The sequence below is a fragment of the Marmota monax genome, unplaced genomic scaffold (genome assembly GCF_021218885.2).
Source record: "Marmota monax isolate L192 unplaced genomic scaffold, Marmota_monax_Labrador192_F-V1.1 WCK01_AAM20220418_F8-fsc00108, whole genome shotgun sequence".
Taxonomy (NCBI): Eukaryota; Metazoa; Chordata; class Mammalia; order Rodentia; family Sciuridae; genus Marmota; species Marmota monax.
In genome coordinates this window covers 2,899,878-2,923,053 of record NW_026694593.1, presented here as the reverse complement: position 1 = coordinate 2,923,053, position 23,176 = coordinate 2,899,878, and the positions used below count along the sequence as shown (strand labels likewise).

Sequence of the window (23,176 nt, the reverse complement as noted above, 5' to 3'; positions counted from 1 at the left end):
CAGGAGGAAGAAGACACAAAACCAAAGCCCACCAAGCGGAAACGAAAAGGGTCTTCTGCCGTGGGTTCTGACAGTGACTGAGATCCTATGTTCCCCATCCTACCCTCAACTGGACTGCCCTCCCCCTGGTGAATCAAAGGGTAACAGGGCTGGGGAGATACAGGGAAGATGCCCTCCCTGCCCTGAGCTTGCCCAGTGGAAAGGATGAGCTGCTTCTGACACCAGCCTGAGGAGCTGCCGTGCAGCCCCCCTCTGCCCCTCTGTCCTGGGGCCTCCTGTTCCCCACATTGCCACTTCCACTGCCATTTGGGTCTCATGGCAGCCAGAGGCTGTGCCAGACCAGACCCTGGTGGAATTGATCAGCTCCCTGCCCCTCCTTCAGCCCCCTCCCCATCTCCCAAAGAACGCTTAGCAGAGAAGGGCAGTGACAAAGGGGCGCCTGGCTGAGAGGCTAGGACGAGAGCAGGTGCTGGCTGTGGGTCCGCTTCCTGCTTCCCCGGGTTCTGGATTTGCTCTGAACACATGCTCTGTGGTCATTCTCCACACCAGTGTGTAGTGGGCATCGACCTGGTATGGTGGCCACTATTCCAGGCAGATGCCATAAACCTTCAGGAAGGAACCTGAAAGGGACTGTGCCCAGGAGGCTTGGGTTGATCTGCAGTTGTCACCTAAGGCTGGGCCACAGCCCAGGAGAGTCCCAGAGGCAAGTTCCTCAGAACTGTCAAATGGTCTGGTTTCCTAGGTTCTGTTTTTGCTTTTTTTTTTTTTTTTTTTTCTTTTTGACTTTTTTCCCTCCAGAGATAATCACATTAAAAAAATTGTTTTTAAATGACAATAAAACAAACCAGAAGATCTTTTGTGCCGGAATTGGAGTCCCATTTACTCTCTGCATGTAGAGTGGTCTCAGTTTAATTGGTGCCCTTGTTGGTGGCCTGCCCACTGTCACAGCTTTCCCTCCTCTCCCTTCCTGCCCTGCCTACCCGCAGGAGGAACTTTGCCCTTCCCATCCTGCATTTTGGAGGTGTGAGCCAGACACTGACCTGTCCAGGTCAGAAACTGATGAGGTCCCATTTCCCTGCAGGCTGAGGTCTGCCCTTGCCGGTTGTTCCTCAAGACACTAGAGATTTAGTCAAGCCGGGGATGGAACTCATCAGCAGAACAATTTTTCAGCATGCATGAACCCTGGGCTCAATTACCAGTCTCAAAAAACAAGCAAACAAAAAAAAAAGGCTTCCAAAGTTATTGTCTGTCGTATTTCAGTTTATTTATTAAGTTAGCATGCTTGTCAGCTGCACTATCCGGGAGGGACCTTCCAGTCTGCGACCTGAAAGACAGGTGTGCCTGGGAGAGAGAAGTCCAAATGCCAGGTCTGGGGGGCCGCCACCTGAACAGCAAAGAGCTACTTGGCTATGCTTTGTTTCTCTGCTGCCCTCGGAGATTGGAGGCCTGCTGGACAGAGAGGAGTGAGGTTGGGCTCACTGCGGACACCCTGAAAACTTGCCTTTTCACAGAACCAGGTTCTTCTCCCCCTCGGAACTGCTACTCCTTCCTTTGAAAATCTAAACCCCCAGAGGCCTTTTCCTTCCTCCCTCCTTCCCTAGTTTCCTCTGCCCCAATTAAAACCAGGATGGAAAGCATTCGCTGCTGGCCCCAGTTACTGTACCCTTGCCCAAAGGGAGGAGTCTCCCCCATATCCCCTCCAGAAATCAAGCCCTCTGGGCCTCCACCTTTCACCTACTTAACTCTGGAGCCCCCCACCCGTCCCTGAGGGTTGCCGCTGAAGGATGGGCAGGGACTGGCTGTCGAGCCTGGACTTGTAGGACAGAATGGGCCAGGGGCCAAGTTCTTCGGTCGCCTTTGGAAGGGAGCAGTGGTGTCCTCCCCCATCACGGGTGAAAATGAGCAATACTGACTGAAGGGTGGACTGCGGTCTAAACGCCCTGGCTTTCAGGCCGGGACTCCAAAGTCCAGCCACTGGCCTAAACCTCCCAAGAGGAGAAAGAATTTAAAGCGGAACACACAACCCTGGGACTTGAGGGAAGGACAACACCGCCCAAGACCTGATAGGGTGCGGGCGCACAGTGCGAGCTGCCGGGAGGGAGCGCGCCCAGGGCGGGGCGTAGGCTGTGGGGAGGGCCGGGGGCCGCTCCCCCACCCCTCCGCTCGGGGCCAGCTCGCTGCTGGTGGTGGGTGGGGGGCTGGGTGGGAAGGGGCGTGTGCCAGCGCACGCGCGCGCGCTCCCGAAAAGGAGAGGTCCCAGAGCAAGAAGGAGCGGGCCCAGTTTTTCGGAGGGAGTATCAGGGGTGTTTGTGAGCGTCTAGGGCCGGTCGGTGCCGAGGAAAGGAAGAGGGCACCATGGCTGCCCTGCTACTGCTTCCCCTGCTCCTGCTGCTGCCTCTGCTGCTACTGAAGCTGCACCTCTGGCCGCAGTTGCGCTGGCTCGCGGCCGATTTGGCCTTCACGGTGCGCGCCCTCCGCTGCAAAAGGGCTCTGCGAGCTCGTGTGCTGGCTGCGGCTGCCGCCGACCCAGAAGGTCCGGAGGGGGGCTGCAGCCTGGCCTGGCGCCTCGCGCAACTGGCTCGGCAACGCCCGGCGCACACCTTCCTCATTCACGGCGCGCGGCACTTTAGTTACGCGCAGGCGGAACGTGAGAGTAACCGGGCTGCGCGCGCCTTCTTGCGCGCGCAGGGCTGGGACCCGGGACGCGGCGGAGGCGTCAGGGCGGCGGGGAGCCCGTGGGCAGGAGACCCAGCAGCCGGAAGCAGCGCGGCGCCTCCAAAGGATGGGGTGGCCGGAGATGAAGGAGCCATGGCCCCTCTGGCACCTGGGGCGACCGTGGCGCTTCTCCTCCCCGCCAGCCCAGAATTCCTGTGGCTCTGGTTCGGGCTGGCCAAGGCCGGCTTGTGCACGGCCTTCGTGCCCACCGCCCTGCGTCGGGGCCCCCTGCTGCATTGCCTTCGCAGCTGCAGTGCGCGCGCGCTGGTGTTTGCGCCAGGTAAGGCTGGAGCGCCGAACTGACCGAGGCGGGGCCAGCCCAGGAGGGACATGTCTGGAGTCCGGTGAGGGCTGGGTCTTGTCTCTGGGCCTGGGAAACCGCCGAACTGTCTCCCTGGGGTTCAGAAGTGAGTGGGATTTGAGTCCGTGGGTTTTGGAACAATTGGTGCTGAATCTCTTTCCCCAAGAACAATTCCAAGGAGTGGGGCTTCAGGTCCCAGACCCGTGATGGAATGTCCCTGCCCTTCACCTTCATCCAAGAGCAGTGCGACAGATCTGGAGCATTGGCCAGGGCGTAGGAAAGTTTCCACAGTCGCCGAGTTGTGCTTTCCTACCCCTTCTAGAATTCCTGGAGTCCCTGGAGCCCGACCTGCCTGCCCTGAGAGCCATGGGGCTCCACCTGTGGGCTACGGGTCTTGAAACCCGTCTTCCTGGAGTCAGAGATTTTCTGGCTGAGGCAGCAGCCGAAATAGATGAGCCTCTGCCGGGATACCTCTCTGCCCCCCAGAACATGATGGACACGTGCCTGTACATCTTCACCTCTGGCACCACGGGTGAGGGCTGGACACCAGGCTTACCTTAGGAAACTAAGGCAGAGGAGGGAGGGTCTGGGAACAGGAACGGGGACCTCCTAAGCCCCCGAGAGCACCTCTTCAAGTCTCCTAGAGGGGGCACCTATCCTGGGGCACCTCCTCTCTCTCCAGCCCTCCCACTCCCTCTTCGTTCCTCACCTCCCCAAAGTACCCACATCTCCTGGATGGCCGGACCGCCCTCTGATTTCTGATGATTCTGATTCTGACCCCAGCAGGGGAAAACGGGGAGCTAGGACTCAGAGCCTAGCTCTTCCCCTGATCACCCGGCTCCCACCACCTCACAGGCCTCCCCAAGGCTGCTCGGATCAGTCACCTGAAGATCCTACAGTGCCAGGGATTCTACCAGTTGTGCGGTATCCACCCGGAGGACGTGATCTACCTTGCCCTGCCACTCTACCACATGTCTGGCTCCCTGCTGGGCATCGTGGGCTGCCTGGGCATCGGTCAGCCCCCCGCCCTTCTGTCAACAGATGTTTATTAAGTGTCAGCTGTCGAATGCTTCCCAGGGATGAGTTCTAAGGGCAGAGAATCCAGAGGGAGGAGGAGCAGGGCCACACTCTCCCCAGATCTTGGTACAGTGGGGACACGCACCATGTTTCATGCTCTGCCTACAGATTGAGTGACCAGGGAGACCACAGGATTCACAGAACTCCAGACTCAGGGACAAAGTGGGGCAAGGGTTCTGTCAGTCAGTCTAAGAAAGGGCATAGAAGAGGGTGGGACTTGAGCCCGGGTACAGGGGTGGAATATTTGGGGCAGGGAATCGGAGAAGGGTATTGTCCTCTCAAAGGCATGGGCAGGAAGGAAGGAATGTGCCTGGAGCCTTGACCTGCTAGAGGTCTGGCTCTCCCTGCGGCTTCTTCCCAGGGAGCTGGCCCAGCTAGTGACCTGTCCTCCTTCCCTCTTCGCTTCCTGCTTCCGGCAGGGGCCACAGTGGTGCTGAAGTCCAGGTTCTCAGCTGGCCAGTTTTGGGAGGACTGCCAGGAGCACAGGGTGACGGTGTTCCAGTACATCGGGGAGCTGTGCCGATACCTGGTCAACCAGCCCCCGGTGCGTTTGGCCAGGTCACCCTGACAGTCGTCTGGGAATTGGAGGGAAAGGAGAAGGAAGTGGGCGTGGCATACAAGGAGCCCAAGATGGCTTAAGCTACCTGAGGCTTAGGGCCTCTGAAAGAGGTCACAGGGGAGGGGCTTCGCACTGGGGACCTGGCGTTTGGGTGTGAAACCCCTCCCTCTCCCCCACTCGTTTCAGAGCAAAGCAGAACTTGGCCATAAGGTCCGGCTGGCAGTGGGCAGCGGCCTGCGCCCAGACACCTGGGAGCGTTTTGTGCGGCGCTTTGGGCCTCTGCAGGTGCTGGAGACGTACGGACTGACAGAGGGCAACGTGGCCACTTTCAACTACACAGGGCAGCGCGGTGCTGTGGGACGTGCTTCCTGGCTTTACAAGGTGAGAGGAACCCCACAGATCACGGGGAGGCTGGCGGGAGGGAGGCCCAGGCACTGGAATGACCCCGAGCTGGGTCTCCCTTCCCCCAGCACATCTTCCCCTTCTCTTTGATTCGCTATGATGTCACCACAGGGGAGCCAGTTCGGGATGCCCAGGGGCACTGTGTAGCCACATCTCCAGGTTTGTGCTCAGGTGGGGTGGGTGGTGGTGGTGAAGGAGGGTTAGAATTGGTGAATGGGGTAGGGCCAGGGGCCAGGACGCTCTGGGCGAGGTGGACAGTCACTCCTGACCCCACTGACTCTGCCAGGTGAGCCAGGGCTGCTGGTGGCCCCTGTAAGCCAGCAGTCCCCATTCTTGGGCTACGCCGGGGGGCCAGAGCTGGCCCGGGGAAAGCTGCTGATGGACGTCTTCCGGCCTGGAGATGTTTTCTTCAACACTGGGGACCTGCTGGTCTGTGATGACCAAGGCTTTCTCCGCTTCCATGATCGCACTGGAGACACCTTCAGGTATCTCCCATAACCTGGCTCCTTACCCTGGACATCTCTGTGACCCTGAGCTCGGACAGCCCGCCCCCTAACTCCTGCCTCACCTGGACTCCCATCCAGCCTCTCGTTCTCAGACCTCACGAACACTCAGTCCCCGACAGTCTGGTACCTGACCTCTGACCTCTCTCTCCCCATCAAGCTCCCCAGCCCTGATCTGACTCCCAGCTTTAGATCTCTGCCTCCCACAGGTGGAAAGGGGAGAATGTGGCCACAACTGAGGTGGCGGAGGTCTTTGAGGCCCTGGATTTCCTTCAGGAGGTGAATGTCTACGGAGTCACTGTGCCAGGTACCTAAGCAAGGAAGGTGGGGGCGTCCTGCGGCCCATCACCCCCGAGAAGCACGAGGCCTTCCTGGTGGCCGGCCTCGGGTGGCTCATCCGCTCTTTATCCTTCCAGGGCACGAAGGCAGGGCTGGGATGGCAGCCCTGGTTCTGCGTCCCCCGCATGCTTTAGACCTTGGGCAGCTCTACACCCATGTTTCTGAGAACTTGCCCCCTTACGCCCGGCCTCGGTTCCTAAGGCTTCAGGTAACCGCCACTCCCGCCCAGCCCCGCCCCCCAAAACCACAACAGTTGGTGATTCCTGCACTCCACAAAGGGCTCCCACGGAAGACACTGAAGAAACGAACAGCGCCGTCCCAGACACACGCTCCTCGGCCCCTCTCCCTGTCCCCCCCCAGGCCTGGACCTTCCCTTCCCTGTCACCTCTTGGCTTAGCCTTATCTAATGGCCCTGCCCCTGGATTTGCCCCTTAACCAATCCAGACACTCACCCGAGCTGACTGGGCAGGATACTTTCCTTCCACACCTGTGGGCCCTTCCTCCTGCAGGAATCGTTGGCCACCACCGAGACCTTCAAACAGCAGAAGGTTCGGATGGCGAATGAGGGCTTCGACCCGAGCACCCTGTCTGACCCCCTCTACGTTCTGGACCAGGTTGTAGGTGCCTACCTGCCCCTCACACCTGCACGGTACAATGCCCTTCTGGCTGGGGACCTTCGAATCTGAGACCTTCCAGGCCTGAGGCACCTTGGGAGGGACTCTGGGGGTGCTCTGAGACACGCCATTGTGGGCGCACCAGGGGCTATCAGGGATCTTTTTTATATCAGTTTATTGTCATTTTATAATAAATGGGACCAAGCCCATGTGACTCTTTCTTTCTGATCTGCGTGTCTGCCTTCTGAGCCTGTGTGGAACTGCTTTTCCTCTGGAGCCACGGGCTCCTTGATGCCCGTCCTGACTACATGTGCCCTGAGCCCAGCGTCTGGACCTTGCTGTTTCCTCTCAGATGACTCCGTCTGATCCTGGCCCTGGGAAAATCCTGGGTGGTTGATGTTTGCTTGTGGCCCTATGAACCCCTCCTAGTTGGGTTTTTGTTGGCTTGTTTATTCTCGGTACTGGGGATTGAACCCAGGGGTGCTCTGCCACCGAGCTACATCCCGTTTTTATGTTTTGAGACAGGATCTTGCTAAGTTGTCTGGGCTAGTCTTGAACTTGTAGTCCTCCTGCCTCAGCCTCCCAAGCAGCTGTGATCACAGGTGTGCACCACCAAGCGCTCATCTCCTCTTTACCCCTAGTACAGAGCCCCTGCTGCGCTCTGGGGAGCAGGGGGTCCTGAGGGATTGGCTCAGATGGCTGAGGTAGACAGAGGTACCCAGAAGGCTGCCCCACAATACCAGGTGTGGCTGGGGTCTGGGGAAGATTTGGGGGAGATTAATGGGCTGGGGATGTACTCAGTGGTAGAGTACTCAGCTAGCACACATGAGGCCCTTGGTTCAGTCCCTAGCACCACACACACACACACACACACACACACACACAGATAGACTAAGTTTGGGGAGTCTATAGTCTGGACTCCCCTCCTCACAGCTGAGAAGCCAGCCACTGAGGAGAAGGGTGAGGGTGGGTGCCTCAGCCTCCTGACTCCAGTGTCCCCGCTGTCAGCCGGTGCAGAGTCTGACTGCGGCTCTCGGCAGAGTAGGGCTCAGAATGCCCGTGAGTGTGGTAGCATGGGGAATGGTGAGAATCCAAGGAAAAAGACTTCTCTGCCCCTGAATGAAGTGTCCAGAAAGTTTGCCATCTGAAAGGTCTACATGATGGGGCTGGGGTTGTGGCTCAGTGGTAGAGTGCTCACCTACCATACACGAGGCACTGGGTTCGATCCTCAGCACCACATAAGTGTAAAATAAAGATGTTGTGTCCATCTAAAAACTTAAGAATAAATATTAAAAAAAAAAAAAAGGTCTACATGAGGGACTCCTGTGTCTCCTAGGAAAGAAAGTGCCTCTGCTTTGAGCTGTAGGTGTTCAAAGTGTTCTGCTCCTCCCCTGGGTTCGCCTCTCCTTCCAACCCCTCTCCCCAACATCAGAGATCAGAGGACACCCACCACCAAGCTTGGGTCCCCATCGCCAACCCCCAGTTCCACAACTTGAATCTTGCCCCGTGTCCACCAGCAAGCCCAGCTGAGCTTCGCTGACAGAAGAGCACACGCTGACATATAGGTGACATTCTCACACGCCCACCAGGCCATTAAGGATCTGGCTCACTGTGCCCACTTTTCAGAGAGCTCCAGTAAGACCGGAACCCTGTGTGCCGGGGGTGGGCGGGCAGGTGACTGAGGACGGCTCATGAATGTCACCCACAAGGCCCAGGGTCAAGCAGCCACCGCCTGTCTTGGAATCACACACTAAGCTCTTTTCTCCATATTTCCTGTTTCGTTTGGTCTAAATCAGCGCCTTCTGAGATAGTAGCTGCTAACCACACCACACTATTAAATGCTAGTCCAAATGGGATGTAGTAAATACAGAATGCACACCAGGTGTCGAAGATTTAGGAGAAAAAAATCAAGACATTTTATAAATAATTGTTTTGCAGGGGCTTGGGGTTGTAGCTCAGCACTTGCCTAGCATGTGTGAGGTGCTGGGTTCAAATCTCAGCACCACATATAAATAAATGAATAAAATAAAGGTCCATCAACAGCTTTAAAACAGTAAAAAGGAAAAGTTAAGATTTCAAAAATCAATAATAAAAATAATTGTTTTGTAGCTGGGTGTTGGTGGTACATGGGAGGATGCGGTGGGAGGATCACAAGTTCAAAGCCAGCCTCAGCAACTTAGTGAGACCCTGTCTCAAAATGAAAGATTAGGGGCTGGGATTGTGGCTCAGTGGTAGACCACTCACCTAGCACGGGCGGGACCCGAGTTCAATCCTCAGCACCACATAAAAATAAGGCATTGTGTTGTGTCCATCTACACTCCAAAAAGTAAATATTTTTAAAAATGAAAGTTTAAACATGGGCTGGGGATGTGGCTCTGTAGTTAAGTGCTCCTGGGTTCAATTCCCTGTTACCCCCCCACCAAAAAAAGCACCCCAATAAGTAAATGTCTTATATTTCTTACATGCTTAGTGTTTCAAATATACTGGGTTTAATAAAACATTGAGTTTTGCTTGTTTATGTATGTATGTATGTATGTATTTGATGTTACTGGGGCACTTGGAATCTTCCTGTCTCATCTTCCCCAGCAGCTGAGACATGCACTGCCAGGTTTCTGTTCTCAGCGAGTAATAGGCTCAGAGGTCACTCCAGGTAAACTGGCCTAACTGCGCTGGGCAAAATAACCCCACAAGAGACACAAGTACCTTTTTCTTTGGGGTGCTATGACAGCTCCTCTGACCTTAAGGGTCCACAGAAGGAGAGAGCAAGAGCACGCGCTGACCCCTTTTTTGAGGAGAAGCTATTCAAATGAGGCAAGGGGTCAGGTTTCAGGGGGCTGAGTATCTTCATGATGTCCACTGTCAGCAGGTTGACTGACACCTGGGTGGGCCACACCCAAGGGCACAGTAAGAGAAGGGGACACACACAAGGCACTTCCATGGAAGATTCTATCCTAAACAGGGCAAGGGGTTATATTACAAAGGAACAGGTGAGCGTAGCTTCACCCATGGGGCTGTAGCAAGACACACCCATGCACAGGACACCAACCCTCGAACCCAAGAAGGGTGGGGAAAGCTCTGCCACATTTCTGCGACTGAGCGCCTCAGCACCCAGCCGGGGAGTGTCTCCCACAATGCACCACTGTGGTGATGGCCTAAATCCTGACTTCACACCTCACTCTGCAATCCCACAAATACCAAATGTACCATGTCAGTTGTGCCTGCAAGATGCCCGCTCTCCACTGTCTGCCCTTTAGCAAGGCTAACTGGGAGAAGGGGGATTTTGTTACAGGGGCTGACCCAGAGGCAGACCTGGCCATCTGTCCTCCAGTCCTTTCAGTTCTCAGCTACAACTATGGTGGAAATGCAAAGCTTCCAAGCCGGCAACTTGTGATCAAAAGAATCAGGTTTTCCAGTTACCACGATTAAAACTAAAAACAAATTTTAAAGGAATTACGTTTTCTACCCCCCTAAAAAAATCAATCGAAGTAAAATAAAATGGGATTATGAGAAAATTGCAAAGATGAACTGCGCTGGACTTGAGGTGGTGAGTTCCTTTCCTCTGAGGTTGGTCAACCACTGAGACGCCTTCAGTGCAAAGACCGTCCAGCCAGAGGAGGATCATGTCACCTCTCACTGAGTCCTTGAATCAGGGAAGGGGATCTCAGCTCTGTAGAGTCTTCTGTGGGGACTTTAGGCGACTTGTCCTTGGTAAACAAAAGGTAAGGCTAAAGGACGGCCCATCCCAAGCCAGTCTCAGGCAGGAGTTGGCAAACTCTGCTGGCCCGGGTTTTTTTGTAGGGCCAGTGGAGCAGACTAATTATAAAGTTTTATATTTTAGGTTGTTGAAAAAAATCAAAAGAATGTTTCATGACACGTAAAACTTTAAGGAATTAAACGGAAGTCCATTTTCAGTGTCCTTTCTAGTTGCGGCTATTTTTGTGCCAAGCCGGGGGGCCTGAGTGACCAGGACAGACAGCATGGCCTGCAGGGCGTTAACTATCTACCGAGCGGCGTGGAAGGAGAAAACTTGGCGCCGGCTGCTCCGGGTCTTCGTCCTGCCTCCGCTGGGCAGCAGGTTTTCGAGCCCAGAGATGCCGCGGCGCGCCCAGTGGACTCCAGGGACCAGGGAGGTGGCTCGAGAGATCTGGGAGGGTCACTCGGCGACACGCGGTGATCGCTTCTGGTGGGTCTTAGCAAAACGTCCCTAGCCTCGGCGCTACCTGGCACAAGTAATGGAGAAAGCGGTAAGACACCGGCCTCGCGGCCACCTCCTGGCGGAGGGCAGCGGGATCCGCCCCGTGGGTTCCACCCGGCCACGACATGCGCTCCAGTAAGCCTTCCAGGCGCATGCGCAGACCCGCGCCGGCCCGGCCCGCCGCGCGCCAGGTGGGCGGAGCAGGCCGGAGAGGTGGGCGGAGTCATCCTGCCTGGGCGGGGCGAGCCGTTCCGCACCGCCTACCCAGGAAAGGCGCCTGCGCACTCGTGTGCTGTCAGCGCTCCCCAGGCTCGCGGGGCAACCAGAGGAGGGGTGGGGCCGCAGTACCTGGGGGCCTCCTCCGTGACCCTCGAGAGAAATTTTCTTTTCCATTTTTTTTTGCGGTGCTGGGGATGGAACCCAGGGCCTCACTCACGCTAGGCAAGCACTTTATACCGAGCGACACGCCCAGCCCAAGAAAGTTTTAAAAATTGAGATATAATTTACATATTTTAAAGTCTGTCCTTTTAGCAAGGTCTAAACTGTAGAGTTCAGTGGCTTTAGTATATTCGTAAAGCTGTGCAACCATCGCCCAAATTTAGAATCTTTTCGTAAAGAAAGAAATTCCCAATAGCAGTCATTATCCATCCCCCGACCCCAAGCCTCTGGCGACCCCTGACTGATCTTCTGGCTCGTGGATTTGCCTATTCCGGACATTCCGTATAAATGAAGTCGGATAAATAAAGCCTTTTGTATCTGGTTCCTTTCACTGAGCATAAGGTTTTCAAGGTCCATCCAAGGGTAGCGTGTATCAGGGTTCCTTTCTTTCTTTTTGCTTCTGGTGGTTGACACACAGTTGTGCTACCACTGAGCTACGTCCCCAGCACTTTTTTATTTTGTATTCTGAGACAGGGTCTTGCTGAGTTGTCCAGGCTGGCTCCCAAATAGCTGGAATTACAGGCGTGGGTCACCATGTCCTGCCACCTCATTCCTTTGGAAGGCCGAATAATATTCTAGAGTATGGCTGGACCTTATTTTTGTTAATGCATCCATCTGTTGGTGGACATTTGGGCTGTTTACACGTTTTGGCTATTTGAATACTACTGCCCTCAACGTCCTCTTAAAAGTATTTAAATAGCCAGGCAAGATGGCAGAATCCTGTAATCCCAGGGACTCCGGAGGACCTCAAATTCAAGGCCAACCTCAGCTATTTAGCGAGGTCCTGTCTCAAAAAAAAAAAAAAAAGGTGTGGGATGTGGCTCTGTGGTAAAACGCCCTGCGTTCAACCCCAAGTACCAAAAAGAACAACAAAAAAGGTGTGTGTGTGTGTGTGTGTGTGTGTTTGTTTGTTTGTTTTGTGTGTGTGTGTGTATAGAAACATTATTTTCAGTATTCTTAGGCATATATCTAAGGAATGGAATTAGTGCTTGGTCAAATTATTAGTTTTGTAAGAAAACTGCCAGATTCCTGCAGCAGCTACATAGTTTCAGCATCCCAGTAGCAGTGTCTTCAGGCTCCAACAGCTCTCCTTCTCACCAATACTTCTTGCTATCTTTTTTCATCATAGCCATAATTTTTTTTTTTTTTTTTGGTGCTGGGGATTGAATTGAACCCAGGGCCTTATGCACCCAAGGAAAGCATTCTAGGACTGAGCTATACCCTCAGGCCATCCTCATACCAATACTAATGATTATGATGTTAATTTTATCATGGTTTTGATTTCCATTTTCCTGATGGCTAATGATGTTGTATATCTCTTTATGTATTTGCTGGCCATTTGTGTATCTTCTCTGGAGAAATGTCAATTCAAAATCTTTGTTTTTAATTGGGTATTTATTTTTTTTTAGTCATTGAATTATAAAAAGCGCTCTTTCTTTCTTTCTTTCTTTCAAGATAGATATCTTTAAATAAAGATTGTGTCCAACTACAACTAAAAAAATTGAAAAAAAAAAAACTTTTACTTTTTTTTGAGTTGTCCATGGGCCTTTATTTTATTTATTTTTATGTAGTGCCTCACACATGCTAGGCCAGCACTCCACCACGGAGCCACAGCCCCAGCCAAAAAAGCTTTCTCTTATTGGGACATCAGTCCTCTGTCAGACATGTGATTTGTAGCTGGGAACCACAGCCCAGGCACGTAATCCCAGTTATTCAGGAGCCTAAAACAGGACCTTCACAAGCTCCAGGCCAGTCTCAGCAATTTAATAAGACCTTGTCTCCAAAGTAAAAAAAAAAAAAAAAAAAGAGAGAGAGAGAGAGAGAGAGAGAGAGAGGGAGGGAGGGGGAACAGGAAGAAGAGAGGGCGCATGGATCCTTGAAGCTTGCCAAGCCTGGTGGCTGCTCCCTAGTCCCACTGCTTGAGAGGCTGAGGCAGGAGGACCCTCGGAGCCCAGGAGTCCTAGACAAGATGAGCAACACAATGAGACCCTGTCCAAAAAAAAAAAACTCCTTGCCTACCATGTGAGGCCCCAGCACTGGGGGAAAGCAGCCTGGAAACAAAGAACCACCAGAGGTCATCTCGTGGTGCCCAGCTCCTGGAAGAAGGTGGGTTCCAGTCCCAGGGCAGGACATACTCGGAACAAGCCGATCCTGGGACGTCTTGTGCCAGAAAGTAGATACCCTGGAACAGGTAGAAGGAAAAGGACACGGGTTCCTCCCCCCTGGAACAGGGCAATCTGAACGTCAAAGAGACTGATGTCGCCCTGGGAACCCTGAATGTTTAAAAAGTATCAGTTCAGAGCAGGGAGCTACAAAGAAGGAGAAAGCCGGAGGAACAGGAGGAACACCCTGGCTGGAGACCCCCCCTCGGAACTCTGAAAAACAAAGAGAAAGAACCCAACGTTTGTCCCTTCTCTCAATGTGAACTCTATTCGGGATATCAGATTGTCCTAGCTGATAGAGGACAGTGCCACAGTTCGCTGGTCTGTCTTTTTTTGGTTGGTGGGGGGAGGTTTTTTTCCCTGTTTGTTTTGGTCCTGGGAATTGAACCCGGGGGGGCTCGACCACTGAGCCACGTCCCCAGCCTTTTTGGTATTTTTATTTAGAGACAGGGTCTCACTGAGTTGCTGAGGTCCTTGCTAAATTCCTGAGGCTGGCTTGGAACTCGCAATCCTCCTGCCTCAGCCTCCGGAGCCACTGATTACTCACACCAGGTGAGAGTTGTTACTTACAGAATTCCAGTTAATAAGTAAAAAATACGAAAAAGGAATTGTAGAAACTGGAAGATCACACGGGCACCGTGAAACATACCTGTGATCGCAGTGGCTCCGAAGGAGGATGTCAAGAGCCAGGATGACATCAAGTTCAAGGCCAGCCTGGGCAACTCAGTGAGACTTTGTCTTAAAATAGAAAATAAAAAGGGCTAGGGATGTAGCTCAGGGGCACAACGCTCCAGGGTTCAATCCCCATCCCCCCCAAAACTGGAAGATCATCATTTGGCAACCCATAATAAAATGGCAGTTATCTTCAATGGATCCAACTATTGGATACAAGGTTGAGGGGAAGTCTTCATAGTAGAGCACACAGGTTGTCAGTCCCAGAAGCCCCTCATCAGTCTTAGAATCACCAAAAGTGAGCCACCAGACCCGACATGTGCCCTGAGGAAACACAGCGCGTGGTGTCAGCATCGCCTGATAAAGTCTCTTGCCTAAAGTGAAACCTGACTAAATAGAGGTATAGCCCGCACCCCTCATAAAGGACATGCTGGCACCAAAGAAAGACAACCTGCAGGTCCAGAATATGGGAGGTTCCACTGGACAGTTCACCCAGTGTCTCAACAACTCATTGGCATTCAGATGGGGAGATGAGGGGTCAGGGGACAGGGCGAACTTCTGATTACACCCTTAAGAGTCTCAACAATTCATGTAGTGAATGAACCTTTTTTTAGGTACTGGGAATTGAAATCGAACCCAGGGGCACTTTACCACTGAGTAATATTCCCAGTCCTCTTTATTGATTTATTTATTTATTTATTTTGAGACAAGATCTTGCTAAATTGTTGAGGGTCCCAGTAGGTGGCTGAGACTGACCTTGAACTTGGGATCCTCCTGTCTCAGCCTCCCTAGTTGCTGGGGTTACAGGCCTGCACCCACTTCTGGATAGAGCTTGTCCTTGGTGAGAGAAGAAAGAAAGAAAAGAAAAGAACACTAAAAAGACATTTCTAAGACAATCAGGGAAATCCGTTTATGGACCAGGTATTAGAGGATATTAAGGAATCATTGTTAATTTTGTTAGATTTAATAATGGTGTTATGGTTATGAAAAGAGGCTTCTAATTGTTCAAAGCTACACATGAGTACAGAGATGTGCAATGATGTGGTGTCCTGGATTCCTTTGAAAATACTATTGGAGGAAGGGGAAACGGGGATAGAGGATGGGCCTGTGAAACCCCAGGTGGGTGGACTGCAGGGGGGGCCTGGGCACTGGCCAGGACTGGATCCTGCATAGCCTCAGGCAGAGACTTGGGAGCTCACAGGTGGGACAGCGGGAGCCCAGGTGGGGGTGGCGGAAGTCTGAGCAGGATTTGAGGGCTGGGCTCCAGCGCTTGGGACCCCACAGAGTGGAGTGAGTTCTGGGTATGGGTTTGCAAAACCAGCGGGGGTTCCCTCCTTCCTTAGGAGCCTGGAGCTGGCCTGTGGCCCCAAAGCCAGGGGTATGTCCACACCCGCCCTTCTGGGACTCACACAGTGGTAAAGGGAACACAGGCACAACCAGCAGGTGTGAATGAACTGTCATGATGACAATGTCAGCACCGACAGGAAGGGGACCTGGGGGGGCGGGGAGGGGGAGGGAGGGGACACAGGAACACTACCAGTCTGCAGTCAGGCCTGACGTCTAACAGGGCGTCACTGAAATGGACTTGGGATGTGAAGGGCCTGTTCCCTCCTGAGGCTCCGGGAGAGTCCTCTTGTTCCTAGAGGACACCAAGTCCTTGGTCTGTGGGGCTCCTCCTTCGTCTTCAAAGCCAGCAGCCAGATGGACCCTCCACACATGGCATCAGCACCTCCCATGGCTTTGACTGTCTTCCATGGTCACGCGGTCACGGTCACGCTTCCTCTGTTACCCTTTGCCTCTTCCCGCTTGTAAGGCCCTTTGTGATCACCAGGTGACCCTGGAGAATCCTACCTCCCTCTCCCCTCCTCTCCTCCTCTCTTGCTTCCTCCTTCCCTCCCTCCCTGCCTTCCCCCTCCCTCCCTGTCCCCCCTTTCAGTACTAAACTCAGGGGGCCTCATGTTTGCCACGTCAGAGCCAAGTGAAGCTGGGTGCCACGGTAATCCCAGAGCCTTGGGAGGCTGAGACAGGAGGATGGAGGTAAGGCCCTGAGCAACTCAGTGGGACCCTGTCTCTAAATAAAATCAAAATAGGGCTGGGACGTGGCTCAGTGGTGGAGTGCCCTGAGTTCAATCCCCGGTACCAAAAAAAGAAAAAAGAAAAAAACTGATTAGGAACCTGTTCCCCTCACCATGTACCCCAGCCTCTTCGCAGGATCTGGGGAACAGGACGTGGATCTCTCCAGGGACCCGGTTCTGCCAATAACCAATGGGAGACAAATAGACAGAGAGGGAGTCAGGAGGAAATGCTGGGGACCCACACAGAGCGAGTGGACAGAAAGGACATAGGATGGGAAGACAGGGTCCCAGGCGTGCCAAGGCTCCTCAGGGGATTTCATCTGCCAGAGGTCTGCTGCAGAAGAGCCTGGGGGAGCTGGGAAGCCAGAGGAGCAAGAGCCCTGGGCCGTGGGGCTGATGGAGGGGGAAGAAAAGAGGGGCCACTCCCAGCAGAGAGACCTGCCAGCACATCTCCCAGGTGCCCTCTCCATGGGGTGGCACTTCCTAGCCAGGAACAGGGGCAGGTTCCACATGTTCAAAGCACTGTGGTCAGTTTGCCTATCTAATGACCCACAGCTAGTAAGTGACTTGGGCCTTCCCTCCCTGATCCTGGGCCCCATGTGCTTTCCCTGCTCAAGTGTCCTGACTCAGGAGGCCCCTCTGGGGAGGGGTGGGAATCTGCATCAGGTAGCCCAGTCTGGTGACGCAGACCCTGAGGATGGCTTTCTGGGAGGAGGAGGCTGAGCTGAGGGAGGCTGGGAGCTGGGAGAGGCTGTGGAGGTGAGCTGGACAAGAGAGGCTGCGAGCAGGTTAGGAGGTGATGGCAAGGACTGGAGCCTGGGTGTAAGTGCCCTGGGCAGCCTGAACTGCCCAGGGCCAAGCCAGCCACATAGCTGCCGGGAAGAGTGAAGCTGGCTGGCTCCAGGGAGAGGCGGTGCTGGGGCCAGCCTGGCTGGAGAGCCTAGGGTAGAAGCCTGTCTGCTGTGGCCAGTCTTGCCCACCCAAACCCCACCCCTGCCATGCCTCCTTACACTTCCAGGAGCACCCGCCATCCTTCCGGACACTGCTTTGGGGGGAGGCTGGAGCTGATGGGTTCCTGCTGCAAAGGCAGGTCCTTCTGGTCCCAGACCCCTTTTCAAGGAGTACCCCGTCCTTGTGCACCTTTTAGGTGGTCAGTCTGGCGAGGGAAGGAGGCGTGGGCTGGGCGGGTGGAGGCCGAGTCCCACCTCCCACTCGCTGGCCCCAATCCATTGTCCCAGGAAGAACAGAGAACAGTTTTGGGAAATGACACTATGAAAATGGTGAGGGGGACGTGTCTGGGGTGGGGGCTGTGACCACAACAAGGGGGTAAGGCCCCTCCCTGAACCCCGGCTCAGCACCTGGGACGGTGGCTCTGCTGGGAAAGGGGGGTGGGTGCCTCTACCCCCCCCACCCCGCCCCAGGGCCCCCAACCGATCTCGGAGCCACCCTGCTCAGCCGCTAGACCCCATGGGCTTGAGGAAGCCCTAGAACTTCAGTCACCGTCTCAGCGGGAGCAGGGGGCTGGGGGAAGATTCTGGAGGCGGAGAAAGGGACGGGTCTGACCCCAAACTTTGCCCTGCTCTCATTGGCCCTCCCTCCCACCACTGCCCTGCGGTCTCCGCGTCTGGGTCCAGGCCCTGGAGGGAGGGGACAGTGAAGATAGGGGTGGGGAAGGGGCTCAGGCTGGAAGCAGAAAGAGACCCGGCTCCAGGAGGGCGGAGGGCAGGATCGCAGTCCCCAGCCCCCGGCCAAGACTCAGCCCCAGATCCCGGGATCCCCCAAACAAGGCCAGAGCCCCAACACTGTCTCCTAAGTGTGGGCTGGGGGTGCCCACAGCCCGGGCCCCAGGCTGAAGGCAGATGGCCAGGGCCGCTTGGGAAGTAGCCCTGGGACTGAGGGGGCCAGGCCTGCAGACAGGGGCTGGGGCTGGGCTGCTCCAAGGCTGGGGTACGGGGAGGGGTCGGGGTACGGAGGGGGCTCGGGGAGGGCCTGAGGGAGAAGCCGCAGGAGGGCGGTGGGGAGACGGGGCTGGAGGAGCCTGGAGGAGCCTGGAGGCGACTGGGGAGGAGCAGAGGGAGGCTGGGGACCGGGAGGCAGGGGGCCGGGCAGGGGGCGGGGCAGGGGGCGGGGCGGGGGGCGGGGCGGGGCAGGGGAAGGAGGGCTTTCTGCAGGAGACCTGGGGCACAGTCCTGGGAGCCGGGAGGTCACATGGTTTGGGAAAGGGGCGGGGCAAGCATGGGTCTGTGAGAGGCCGGGCCCAGAATGTCCTCCTGGATGTGCCGCTTGGAGAACCTCGGCCTGTGGGCCCCTCAGAGGCCACTGTCTGTCCCTCCAGGGCTCCCCAATGCCGGCCGAGCTGTGGTGTGCGCGTGCGTGTGCATATGTGTATCTGTGTGCGCGTGTGTGCATGTGTGCCTGCGTGCATGTGGGTGTGTGCACATGTGTGTCTTGTATCCGTGTGATGTGTGCACATGTGTGTGCGTGTCCGTGTGTCCATGTGTGCATATCCGTGCGTGTGTGTGTCCGTGTGTGCATGTGTGTGTGTGTGCACGTGTGCATACACGTTTCTGTGCGTGTGTGTGCGCGCGAATGTTCACAGCTCTCCTCGTGCTCTCTGGGCCTTGACTTTGGTGCCTGTGGCCCTGTGTCATGTGTTTGACTTTGAGTCTGTCGAGATGTCTAGTGGGGACCTGGCTTGTGACCTTGGGAGTGTGTGTGGGATAGAATGTGCTTGTGCGCTGAGTAAGGTGGGCTGTGAGGTTGTGATTTCGAATCGGAGTGTGTGCGTCCTCCATGAGTGTGTGAGAGCCTAAGCATGTGCCTCCTCCATTCAGAGGCTGGGGTCCCAGTGGCAGGAGGGGAAAAGGGGAGAACAGGAGTCCTGGGAAGGTGACCCTGTGGGCAGACAGGCAGCTGGGCTGGCAGGGGAGGGAGGGAGCCACCCCATTGTCCCCCCGGAGCACAATGCCTGCGCCTCAACCCCTGACCTCACCATTGTGCCCACCCCACCCCGTCCCTGTTGCCAGGGCCTGACTGAAAGAGGCCATCAATCAGGCTGCCCGCCAGGCCAGTCGGACAGTGGCCAGCTCTGCTCAGCCAGCCAGGCCCTGCTGTCCCTCCCAGCTCCCCCCTTGCTACCCCCAAACCCCTCCATGGTCAAAGTCCTGTCTTCTGGTCCCTTGCTCAGGCACAGGGAGCATCACAACTGAGGGGCAGGCAGTGGGCAGGGGTTGGGCCCCAGGAGACCACCGTGTCCAGGCTGTGCTGACTGTCCCTAAGGCTATGCTGCAGGCTCTGAACTGGCCTTTGTTGGGGGAGCCTGGGGATGTAGTGGCCATGTGGGGGCGCCCGCTGGTGCTGCCTGCCCAGGGGAGGGGAGACACCTGTGTCCACTTCCTGGTAGCGGGATGGTCTGCTGGTGGTACCATCTGATGCCAGATGGTTCCCTGTCCTCCCACTGGAATCCCTCATCCTGTGCCCATGAGTGCCACTGTGTGGCCCAGAACCACTATGGGAGGCAGGGGGCCAGGGTAGAGCTGGCAAGTGAGTGACAGGGCTGCTCCTGGGGATGGGGACAGAAGTGCACGGGGGCAACTCAGGGGCACCCACAGGGCACAGAGCTGCCCAAAGTGGGCCTGGAAGGGTTGGCTCGGCCACTGGACATGAGTGCACAGTGCCTTGGGCGCCTACTAGGCCCAAATAAATGTTTTAATTTCTTTAAAATTAGAAGAAAAAGCATGAATAGGATAATAATAGTCATAATGAGTTCAGCTGAAAGTTGTCTTTGTGTCACTTTATACCAGTGCAGCTGTAAAATGTAAGAACAATTTAATGGAGAAAGACAAAGTTCTTATGACCCACAAAAGCCATAAACCCGAGACGAGACTGCGACTGCGGGGGTTGCACAGTGAGGACAGCAGGAGTGGCCGTGTGGGCACAGAGGCGGGGCCTGGCCCGGGGCTGCTCTTGGGTACTCAGGTGGCCCCCACACTCAGGTCTGTCCTGCTCCCACCAACACCCAGAGTCGGTCGAGGTACAGGGTGGGGTTGTGCGTTTCCAGTGACTGATCCAGGGGGCTCCTGAGCCCTCCATTTCCTGGGAGCACAATGGCACGGCCCTGAATCCCACTGACCACCAGGGAGCACCAGCCAGGAGTGGAATGGGGTGGTGGACAGGAGACATGGAGCAGGCTGTGGGTTTGTGACTTCTGTATCCTCAGGGTCACACTGCTGCCTGGGGGTATCCTGCACATTACCAACATGAGCCAGGCTGATGTGGGCACCTACCGCCTTGTTGCAAGAAATGTGGCCAGTACCCGCCACATCCATGACGTCCAGCTGACCCCGACTGGTAAGCAGGACTGGGGTGGGCTGGGGAGAGGGAGGGTGTGGATACTGTGGTTGTCTGAGGTCAGACACTTTGTAATTTCAAGGATCTTCGGGGTGTCAGGCAGGCTCGCTCCATCATGGGCTCCCAGCTCACCACCTAGTAGGGAAAAATGGGGTGGGAACCCGGCCGGGGCTCAGCAAGGGATGGCCAGGGGCTTCTGTACTAAGCCACACCAAGCTGGGTGTTGAAGGATGAGCAAAGAGAAGCAGACCGAGGTCAGCAAGGTGGGCAGAGGGAATTTCCTTATGCAAATGTACAAGGGTGAACCCTGGATGGTTCTGGAGTGAGGGCTCAGTCAGCCTGTGTTTTGGACATGTGTGTGTAGCACGTGTGTGTGCGTGTGTGTGTGTGTGTGTGTACACTTGCACATGTTTTCTCTTTGGGATGAGGATGAAAAGCTTTGTATCTCAGATGAAGCACCCAGGACACCCTCACTTGCAGGCCAAGTTGGGTGGGAGAGGCAGACTGAGGTCAGACTGCCTGAAGTGGAGTGGCCACAGGTGTCTGAGAAGTCATGCCAGCATTAGCCACTAGGGGGCTCCCGAGTATAAATGTAAGCAAGTGTATGTGGGAAACCAGGGGCACCAGGGCACAGATGTTTTAAAACATCTCTGACAAAAGTTCACCTAAGGATGCACGCTATTTTTTTTTGTTGTTGTTGTACCAGGGATTGAACTCAGGGGCACTCAACCACTGAGCCACATCCGCAGCCCTGTTTTGTACTTTATTTAGAGACAGGGTCTTGCTTAGTGCTTAGCGCCTCAGCATTGCTGAGGCTGACTTTGAACTCACCATCCTCCTGCCTCAGCTTCCGGAGCCGCTGGGATTATAGGCGGGTGCCACAGCACCCAGGGAAAAGTTCTTAACAAGGACATCATGGTCTAAAGGTGTATTAGAAAGGCTCAGAAAATATAAGGTGGCAACAAAAATATGAAAGTGACAGCAGAAGGAAGACTAGGGTGTGTGGTACATACATGTTGTTCACAGCTGCAGTCCCTGTATGAGGGCAGTGCCTGGTACAGGTGAGGGTTTGTTGAGTTAAGCAGCAAGACTGTCTCGGTGTGCATACTTGTAATCCCAATGACTCAGGAGGCTGAGAGAAGGATCAAAAATTTGAGGCCAGCCTGGACAACTTGGCAAGACTCTGTCTCAAAATTAAAAATAAAAAGAGCTGGTGAAGTGGCTCAGTGATAAAACACCCTTACCAAAAAGAAAAACAAACAAAAAAGAATTTAACAAGTAATAAAACCTTGGGAAGGTGTGGCATCAAATGAAGCCGTGCTGTGCTTTAGATCTAAGATGGGAATCTATTGGGGGAAAATGCCTGCATTTCTCCTAACAGCTGAGGCAGGCGGAATTCTTTGGGGTCTTTCTGGGGGAGGGTCTTCTAGCTCTGGGGTGCCTCAGTAAAGGAAGTTGGTCCCACCCCTTCCCCAGGGGGGGCGCTCTGGGAAGCAAATGTCCCGGCTGCAGGCCCTGCCCTGGGGACACCTGAGGAGCAAGTTCCCTCTCCTCCTCCTCCTCCTTCGGTAGCTGGGGCCTGCCTAATCTGCACTGCCAGGGGACTCTAGGCAGCTCCTGTGTTTGTGAATCAGGGAAGAAACACAAAGCATGTGGGCTGAAGGGGGCACTTGGAGCGGCAGTGAGTGTAGGGGTGCATGAACCGACATGAGACACCGAATCTCGCCATTGTGTATGTTTATAACGCACCGGTTAAAAAAAAGAAGTGAGGACAGGGGATGGGAAAGGGCTCTCTCTGATCCAGTGTGCCATTTCCAACACCCAGGGCACCCGCAGCTGCTGCAGGGGCCAGAGATCCTGTCTGGGCCTCAGGACTTGACGCTCACGGTGCACCAAACAGCAGTGCTGGAGTGTATTGCCACTGTGACCGCCACCAAGGCCACTTGTCTCCTGGAGCCGCCTGGGTGAGCAGCTGCCCCATCCCCCCACCTTGGCCCCACCCAGTCCTCAGCCTTTTCCAGCCTTGACCTGAGTGCCTTCCCACAGATGGCCGCTCCATTGCTGTGGAGGGCATTTGAGTCCTGGGCACTGGGAATCCCATGATCTCAGATGTGTGGGTCCAGCATTCTGGTGTCTATGTCTGTGCTGCCAACTGGCTGGGCATGCTTGTCTGGCGCAGGGCACAGGGTGTCCCTGCTAGTGCAGGGTGAGCCCCCGGGAGGGTGGGCTGGGAGGGTCCTGGGAGGTCTCCCTGGACCAGGAGAAGACCCAGGTGGGATGGGGGAAAGAGACAGGGCCTCATGGTGCCTTCCTGCCTTCCTCCCTTCCATTGCCTGCCCAGCTCCCCCAGAGTTTGTCCAGTGGCCAGGGTCCTTATCCAAGTCCCACACCAGATGTTCCTGCGGCCAAGGCGAAACAGCTCACTCCCCTGTCTCTTCCTCAGCTGGAGACATAGGTAAGCCCCAGGTAATGTGGAAAACTGTTAAGGAGAGTCATGACTGTGGCATTTGACAAGATGGAGACAGAGCCCTTCTCCCTCACTCACCAAACTTAGGAAGGAGAACGAGGTGGACTGCAGGCAGTTCTCTTCAGTCGTGTGGTACCAGGAGTGGAGGGAGGCCTGCTGGGCTACCAAATGGGCAGAGAAAACTGCTACTCCCAAAATGGAGACCAGAGGTGGACAACAAGGCCAGAGCCAGTTTCCCTGCCACCCAGGAGCAAGAAGGGGTGACCCTCTCCATCTCTGGGAAAAATGGAACAGGGTGAAGGTCAGG

At 55.1% G+C, this 23,176-nt stretch overlaps 2 protein-coding genes across 2 annotated transcripts in view; both read left to right on the top strand.

Moving 5' to 3' along the window:
* Ints3 (integrator complex subunit 3) overlaps nucleotides 1-1,637 on the top strand; it is a 41,827-nt gene extending 40,190 nt beyond the window's left edge. The window contains exon 30 of the mRNA XM_046421612.2: nucleotides 4-1,637. Within this exon, the coding sequence (XP_046277568.1) occupies nucleotides 4-81 (78 nt within the window). The 3' untranslated portion in view covers nucleotides 82-1,637. The remainder of the gene's footprint in view (nucleotides 1-3) is intronic.
* A 572-nt stretch (nucleotides 1,638-2,209) lies between these two features.
* Nucleotides 2,210-6,730, top strand: Slc27a3 (solute carrier family 27 member 3). Its single transcript, XM_046421613.2, has 10 exons — nucleotides 2,210-2,995; nucleotides 3,339-3,548; nucleotides 3,872-4,030; nucleotides 4,513-4,637; nucleotides 4,839-5,033; nucleotides 5,123-5,213; nucleotides 5,341-5,539; nucleotides 5,767-5,864; nucleotides 5,974-6,104; nucleotides 6,406-6,730. Exons 1-10 carry the CDS (start codon nucleotides 2,356-2,358, stop codon nucleotides 6,580-6,582), a joined length of 2,025 nt encoding a protein of 674 aa, XP_046277569.1. The 5' UTR covers nucleotides 2,210-2,355; the 3' UTR covers nucleotides 6,583-6,730.
* The last annotated feature ends 16,446 nt before the right edge of the window (nucleotides 6,731-23,176 follow it).

Coding starts and splice junctions, on each gene's coding strand:
- Slc27a3 (XM_046421613.2), top strand. CDS start 2,356: ATGGCTGCCCTGCTACTGCTTCCCCTGCTCCTGCTGCTGCCTCTGCTG. Junction 5,865..5,973: donor CTACGGAGTCACTGTGCCAG/GTACCTAAGCAA, acceptor TTATCCTTCCAG/GGCACGAAGGCAGGGCTGGG. Junction 6,105..6,405: donor CTCGGTTCCTAAGGCTTCAG/GTAACCGCCACT, acceptor TTCCTCCTGCAG/GAATCGTTGGCCACCACCGA.